Here is an 8,636-nt window from a genome sequence, read left to right as displayed (position 1 = left end):
CTGAACACAAAAAAAAAACCAGAGCAAGGACATCAGTAAGGTCCACCATAAACCTGGGTGAATCTGAGTTGTTTCTTTCTTCAGACTTTTTCACAGACAAACTGAGAAGTAAAACCCAAGAATTAGTGTTTCTTTCACTGGTCTTTTCTTCATTATTTGTTTTAAATAATGTAAAACTGGAGGACCTGAATTGGTATTTTTAAGAAGCAAACTACAAGAACCAGTGTTTCACTGGTCTATTCTTCATTACTTTTCATGTACCACAGAACTTCATGAAATACAGCTTCTGCAGGTCTTTTTACAGACACGGGAAGTCTACACACCACCAAATACTTCAGTGAAACTTAAGAACAGCAGAAAAGTGAAGATTTAAAAACACAGTCAGCGCTCTCTCTACTTTGCGCTTTTTAACTGTTGTGGTAAGTGAATGGTAAATCAAACATCCCTATGATCAAGTGGTTTGACTTTCATTAAGCCATTGTGAAAAATAGATAGTTGGGTCAACAGTGGTTTCCTCACAGTCACCCGTGGTTATGTGAAAGAAAATCTAGTCCATACAAGGACTTTTCTTTCTTCTTACCAGCTCTCTTTTCTCTAAAACCCCAACTTTTCTACTCCAAGGGTGTGATCTGTATTTTATGAGTTAACCCACCAAGAACAGGTTCATTCTTCCCCAGTAATCATTCTTTGGAAATGATTTTCAAAGCCCCTTAGCCCTAAATAATCACAGTTTTCTCTCCACACCTCACAGTAACAACTACAGCAGTAGCTTGGCATCCTGTCATTTAAGTACTTCCCACCCCCAATCTTAAAAAAACTAAACTATGAGACACTTTTGAGAGATCTTTGTCAGCAAACAAAACGCAAGACTGGTAATGATTCACTGCAACACTCAGTCTATTTCCACATGTACACAAGAGTGGAAGTCTTGCAATCTTTGCAACATACTTTGCATCTTTCATCTCCATTAATGTAATTTCCTTATTATTAATTACACTCCTTGTATTGCATGATAATCAAACCTTCCTTGGTATACATTATAGCTGGATGGAGTGATGCTATTTTCAGAAATCCAGGTTTTTTCATTCATGTAATAACTGAGTTTCCCAGCTCCACTTCATCATGACTTGGCCCTATCCAGTTAACTCCTCTGTTAATCACTATTTAAAATTAGCTAATTACTTAACTGCTTTAAATACTGTGTTTAAATGGATAAAATTATTTTAGTTGCACACAAACAACTCTTTTTAGTCTGAGCCTAACCAAGATCTATGCATTTAGTTTGGTAAATCTTTCTCAAAATAACAGCGTCCCTATTTTTGATGTTCAGTGACTTCTGTCTTCCTTAAAAAACTGGGGCACTGAGGAAACCAGAACTAGATGATTACATTTAGCTGTGGCTGGACTTCTTCCCACACTTGTAGGAACAGACATCACAGCATTTCCATTAGAACTATTCTGTTAAAATTTTTCCCTGTTGCCCATGATATGGTTTTCCTAGAAGGAACAGCTGTGGGAACAATGGTTTCAGATAACACATCATGTTTGCAATCCTCCTTAGGACATGCCTATGTATGCAGTGCATTTGAAACACTTAAGGATCTTTGAAGCCCCATTTGTAATCCAGTAGCTCCAATCTATGGAACCAAATCACTGAAAATCAATTACTACTTTCTGGGTTTCTTTGTATTCCTACTCTTGTGATTCCATTACATACAGTGCTTAGGATGCATCTATATATATAAACGCATGTGTTCTCACTGAAATTTCCCCTTTCTTCATGAAATATCTTTTCTGCTTATTCAGCACTCTCTTTAAAAAAACAGATTAAAATATCATATTTAGAATCTGCTTTTGTTCTGAAACACATAATGAAAGATGCAACAGAAAAGACACACAGAAATGTGACACAGTCTGAGACAGAAAGTTTTCCTCTGCGGAGGAGGAAGGCCAAGACAGATACCCAAGCCTAATCACGGGCAAGCTGTGGCCAGATCACACCCAGCCACAGGTGTATGCAGAGGATGAGACAGACACTGCAGTACTGAGATCTGGCATTCCATCCTGTCACCAATTCTGTGAAAAACTAACCTGAATTCCTGTTCAGCATGAAACAGGTGCTTAGCACCACACTGCAGCAGCTGCTGGAGCTAAGGAGAAAAACAGCTTCTTAACACAGAGTTAAGATTCAGAGCTCAAAACAAGGTGCCAGACATTGCTGAAGAAAAGGTGTCCCAACAGTGGTTGGGACACAGAAGAGGTTACAGCAACATCCACTTATGTCAGCAGTTGCACCCTGCAGGCAGAATACTGACAACTAATGCCCTTCTGCTGTACTGACAAAGATATTTCAGAAGTATTGGGATGGTTGTGCTGAACTACTGGATGAGTACAGGGGTAGAACTTTAGCCCAGCCCTTTCCATTCCAACTCTTGTGTTCATTCTGGCATGAGTCTTGATTCTTTTTCCATTACTATTTACCTTCTTAGGCTTTGCTCTGCAGATGCCCTCAATTGCATTACAGCCAAGGATACCTCCAAGCCATTTTCACTCAGTATTTTTAAATGCTATTTCCCTTTGTATAATTTCTCTGTTCTCTTTGGGCCTCATGGCTCCTTTCAGTTTATTATACAGGTGTTTCTTCAATATAATGGATTTTCTTAAGTTTCTCTGGAGTGCTGTTGGTTATTTTTATTCATCACCAGATGTTCAAGTAAAGCCTGCAGTTCAAGCATCCCAGATTTCTCCCCTTCAATTCAGTACACTGTCTCAGTACTACCATAAGCTGATGATCCTTCAAATGATTTTCACTTTCAATCATTAGTATAGAATTCTTTTCATTAAAGGCTTAATTTAAGACAGATTAAGAGACCAATATGATGAGATACTGAGTACCCTGAAAAGTAACCACAGACTGAACTTACTCAGTATGGTACATAAGGTCAAGTGAAAGGCAATTAATTTTGGTACAAGTAAAACAATTGACACAAGTAGTTTTAGTTGCTGAAATAAGGACATCAGCTGTTGAAAAGATGTAAGTCTCTCAGTGCCAGAACTTTTCCAAATTTTCTAGTAAATTACTTTTTTGTTTCATTTCTCAGGTGGAAAGATTGATTTACTAAGAAACTGCCATTATCAAGAACTCTGAAGGCAGTACTAGGTATCAAAAAAAAAATCAGCTAAGTATAGTCTTCATTCAATGTTGATTAAAATTTTATTGTGGAGAGCCTAAAATGGCTAAAAAGCCTAGGAAAAGGCCAAGATGCCTCAAGTCAGTAATGCTTTAAGTTAGTTACACACTTAAGTGTTAGCTGCTGTTTAATAAAAAAAAGAATTAAGTTCTGTAAGTAATATAGTAGAGAGTATTTTGCTGCTGATTAGAAATGGTAAATATATGGGAGGTCTATGAATTCACAAATTGGGTCTCCATGACCTGGATAAAGAAAGGTGTTTCAGAAAAAAAAAGGAAAATACATGAATGCTGTGGAAACAACAAAGAGAATGAGATTGGTATCGTGGCCTGGTACAATTTCTCTGGCAAGGCATGCATTACAGCACCTCAACTGCCTGTTCAACTCAGAACTTCCATCTTATACTTCAAAACCAAGCTCTTTACAGGTTTTGGATAACAAAAACTACATCTGAGAAAAAATGTTGTCTCTAAATTGTCCCTATTCAGTCACCTTTGACTTTTGCAGCTAAACAGCCCAGATGTACACAGCCACATGTCAAATCATCAGTGTTTGCCTTTGAACTACCAATATATGTTCTTTAATTAATGTCAGTAAAGGCAAACATTTAGGATTCAAAAACCCTGTGCTTTTACAATACCACACAAAACCACAAAAACACATTGTTTGCTTTTCTTCTGGCCAACAATACAATTCCACCAAATCCATGACTTTTACTGCTTTGTGGATTAGAAATATGAAGAATAAACACTTGCAGGCAAACCTGCAGCACGGCATGTTCCTTACCCTTAGGTCAATGATTCTGTTGTCCAGTCTTGTATCTTGGTTTACAGTAGCTCTTCCATCCTAAACAGTTGCACAAAAGCACATAGTGAATACACACACATCCAAAAAATAAACAAAATCAAAACTTCAAAAAACCAAAATCAATGGAGAAAAACGCCCTCTGGCTAAAAGCAAAGGGTAATTTCTATGTTCAGCTGAACGTCTAGATCATTCTAGAAAGAATACAGAGCAAACTGGCAGCACAGAAAAGTTCAAGGTGCAACTTCTCCCAGAGGTCATAGGCAGAACCAACTATGAGGATGCATCAGACACACACACAAGATTGGGAACCCTCTGGTTTTGACCTTCCACTGCAGGTGCAGCAGACATCAAAGCTATAGAGATGTTGAACACAGTTCTGGATGGCACAAAGGAAGTAAAATGCAAACCCATCAAACCCCCAGAATCACCGCATTAAGGAAGTTGCTTGGCTTTCGTGCTTTTGTTCAGCTACAAAGACAATAAAAAGCATTTGAGGATGCAAAGTTTTCACCTCCTCTCCTTCCACTTCTGGTCGAACAGCATCATCCAGCTGTAAGGGCAGCCGGGGTTCAGCTGAGCTGATCACATAGATCTGAAATTGAGAGAGAACAGAAATAGCATGAGGCTCTGCTCAAAAGGAGGTGTGATTTACAAAAGGATATTTCTAGCAGAGACTTGAAACAGTGTTTGCATAGGCTACTGGCTCTAAGGCTGTGATTTTATACCAGTACTTGAGATACATTGTGCATTCTCATGACAATACTGAAGTGCTTAGTTCTTGCTTTCCCTTAGATTTGAAGTATCTTTTTTTCTTCTGGGAAGCACCAAATTGAGCAAGTTCATACAGCCTGAGGGACAAGCCTTTTGGCATGAATGCCAGCTCTGAATATGCCAGATTTCACTGAGTTTTAGTTTGATTCCAGCAAGATCATCCCGTTCTTCTCCTTGTTAACGTTATCATTTACTTATCATCTGAATACAGCTGAAAGAGCTATTTCAGATTCAGAAATTTATGAGATAACTAAAATACAATCAGAGAATGAAAACCACCTTGCTGTGCTTTATGGTCTAGTATTGCTCCTAGAGGAGCAGTGAATTTGATGTTCTTTCAGAAAAATCAAGCATAGAATAATCTGCGCACATATTAAAACATGTTTCTTCAAAATCTGCAGATTTTTCCCAATGCTGTTAGCTAAGATTTACCTCACTGCTATAATAGCCATTGTGCTCTAGTCCTGGGGTGACTGGGTTTCAACTGTATTGTAGGCATACAGTTTAGTTAAAAACCTTCAGAAGAAAAGGATATTACATAAAGGTTTAAATATGCTTTCTATTTAAACAAATTATAAAGTTACACTTCCTCCTGCCCTACAGCTCAAGCTCCAGGAACTTTAGATTTCAGAAGTTTCCATACTGTTAAGCCACTGAGAGTTTATTTCTGTGAGAATTATGTATTGCAGTCCATTGTACTGAGGGGAAGATTGTAACTCTGATAAAGAAACTCCTGACTTGCACTTAAAAAGCAGCAGACTTTTTATTCCAGAATCTACTGCAGATAAGAATCAAAACCTAGAATTACAAGCTTTTCTAGCCAAATTGTTCTAGAGAGATACTTTATTTTACTTAATACTGTAATTCAAATGGCAGATAAAAACAGGGAAATATAAACTCCAAGTATCTTAAAACCAGAAGTGTTTCATTTTTACATATAAAACACTGAAATGTGTAGCTTAAAGCAGTGTACTTCTCTGACATGAGATTCCTTACTGACCAACTTTACATATGCAGGCAGACAGACAGTCTCAACAGATAATCTATCAAACAATTAACCAGTGCTCCATTTGCTCAAAAATTTACCCTTTGAACATGAAGCTCAACATCTTGCTGAGTACAGCCTCCGACTTTCTGATATGCTTTCCTCACAACGCCTTCGATGTCCACAATGCTCTCTTTGGTGATGCTGGCAATGAAGAGAGGACAGGAGGCTCAATAAGTTCCACTGCACACTGCAGCAGCCTCAGCACTGAGCACCATTCATGCACTGTATGGACTGCTGCACAACAGAACAGTCAAGGATCTGAAGTTACTTTTATATCTAATAACTGATTAATAAAGGAGTTTGTTGAAATATCCCCAGCCACAAGGAATTCAAACTGGGGTGGAAGACTTGAGAGGGAAAGAATTATGATTGAGCTCAGTGCTCATCCATTCTCTGTGTGTTGTTTATACATAAAGTGGCAGAGCACTTTTTCTAGGCCAGACACTCTTCCATGTGTCAGCTGATGCAATTATCTGCAAGATGTGTCTTCACCAGCGGAACAACAAACTGAAGGGAAGTCCTAGGACTGAAAGGGAAAATCAAAACTATTTCATCTTGTTTAAACTACATGACTTGTTACTGAAAGATGCAAGATGCTCCCGAGTCATTTCTCTGTGACAGGGGACATCCTAACTGCTCAACACTAACAGTCACTCGTAGTACATTAGAACAGCACACACCATCCTGAAAGTCTTCCAAAGACATGATATAAAGTATGTGTGCTATGAGCAAACATTAACAAAAGCCTCAAGAGTCAGAGGTGAGAAAAGAATTTGTATGAGCAGTTTTTATTTACACATTTAATGTACTGGAGTTTAAACCAGCACTTTTCTACAGATAATCTCACCCTCACTGGAAATATATTTTCACTCTGTCTCTCTGTTAGCTTACAGGAGGCCAAATATCTAAAAATATTACTTTCCTTTTTAAGAAAACTAATGCTACAATTAATCTTTCACTTGTGAGTCCTTCTTGAGAAAGCTTCAAGGCACTTTACGTGCATCACTTGACCACCTAAGCCCTTAGACAGCAGGAAAGCATCAGGCCCACAATTTAACTGCAAACAATAAGAGGTGAGTGAGGATGCTATCAGACAAGCTGGCCACTGCTAAAAGCAGCAAAGCAAAGAGCCATTAACAACCCTCAACTTTGCAAGGCTGACACATTTTTTACTTTGAATAAAAATCTTGAAAAATCTGATGATATTGAAGTAAGAGCGGAAAATTCAAGCATCAAATTCTCAAAACCTAGCAGTGGCATTGTAAGTAAATTCCAATTAACTAAAAAATAAAATGCCAAATTTGACTATTTTAGCTGATTACACTTTTTTTCAATGGTAATACTTTCAGGCGATAGAACTTATTAGCTGCTCCACAGTTAATACAGACAAGGGTGCCTCATATGCTTGACTTGCTTAACCATTAGGTAATTCCATGTACTGCATTAAACTCATGAACAGCGTGTTCTTCTGGTACATTTACACTTTAGAAGAGCTACAGTTGCTCAAATCACAACTAAATTTGTACAAAGCAGAGGCTGAGAGCAGGCTTTAAATAAGAATCCATTTAGTTATGGGTGAACCTCCATTTCCATTAGTTTAGCAGAGGCAACAAATATGAGAAAGGATAATTGAAATGACACCAAGTGCTTCCAAGTACTTTCTATTACAAATGATTCTGTTTGAAACTCCTCACACAGACTGTGGAACCAATACAGCGCTTTGGATGCAAGAGAGTGTCATCATCTACGAGAATATATGATGCTAAACCAGTATTAAGTGTAACTAGAAATTCCCTTTGCTTTTACTCTTATGTGAACTTTTTTCCCCTAAAAAGTTTTCTATTTTTCCTGCTTCCTTTTCCATGTCAACATTTTGGCAAATGTCCAGAAAACGCTACTAATGACATGAATAGCACTGTCTTCACTGAAAATATCAGTTCCTAATCTGCTGAATAAAAGCCTTCTCAGTAATAACAGCAAATAATGTTTTAAACTTATTGAAGGAAATTCTCTGTGCTGTGAAAAATAATAGTTAAATATAAATGTGCTGTAAGGATTCATAATTAGATTGGTGATCCCATGGATGAGAACTGCTACTGAAGTCTGTACAGAGCTCTGATCAGACCATGCAAGGAATTCAAGACATGCAAAATGGTATCAGGTTAAAAATACAGGAAGAAACTGACTTTTACATCACTGTAACTGCAATGTTGCTTTGCAAACTTGCATAACTTTAAAACTCTGCACATAGGATAAAATGAGCTTTCCATCTCTACACTGGAGTTGCAATTAAAACATGTTTCTTGATCTGGAATGTATTTAAAACTGTAGCATTCCTCAGTCATTATATTTGCCACAATTTTAAGATGTATTTCAACGGAGTTCCTAACTGTGTAGGAACTCAGTTGAAAATATATTCAAGTAACTGCCTGGGTACACAAAAGCACTAGGAAGGGTCCTACTGCATATGACCATCTTTGCATTTATAAACATCCATCATCTCCTCTAAACTTTCATTTTATAATTAAACAATGTGCTTTCCCTCATTTAAACTCCACATTTATTCCAGTATGAAAATAAAAACTTGTGGTTTGAGTTCTCTTTGAACCATGCTCAGCAAGACCTAGAGCTGGAAGTATCTGAAGTCCATAACACTGCACCAAACACAAACTACAGAAACCTGGAAGGTGCTGCTTTGATTCCAAAAGATCATTCCAAGGATGTTACTGAAATGGCATTTTCAGTTCAAGTTACAACAAGGAACTAGATGTTTTAATAAAATGCCAGTAACTACAGCAAAGCATTCTCCACAGCAGCAG

General features: G+C 37.7%; 1 protein-coding gene across 1 annotated transcript in view; it reads right to left on the bottom strand.

Annotated features, from left to right (window-relative positions):
- Positions 1-8,636, bottom strand: part of DARS1 (aspartyl-tRNA synthetase 1) — a 35,584-nt gene that overhangs the window by 12,096 nt on the left and 14,852 nt on the right. Inside the window, exons 4-6 of the mRNA XM_014306948.2 lie at positions 5,856-5,958; positions 4,510-4,590; positions 3,978-4,037 (exon numbers count right to left, since the gene is read on the bottom strand). Of these exons, the coding sequence (XP_014162423.1) occupies positions 3,978-4,037; positions 4,510-4,590; positions 5,856-5,958 (244 nt within the window). The remainder of the gene's footprint in view (positions 1-3,977; positions 4,038-4,509; positions 4,591-5,855; positions 5,959-8,636) is intronic.

Source organism: Geospiza fortis, unplaced genomic scaffold, assembly GCF_000277835.1.
Source record: "Geospiza fortis unplaced genomic scaffold, GeoFor_1.0 scaffold112, whole genome shotgun sequence".
Lineage (NCBI taxonomy): Eukaryota > Metazoa > Chordata > Aves > Passeriformes > Thraupidae > Geospiza > Geospiza fortis.
This window is presented reverse-complemented; position numbering and strand designations above follow the sequence as displayed.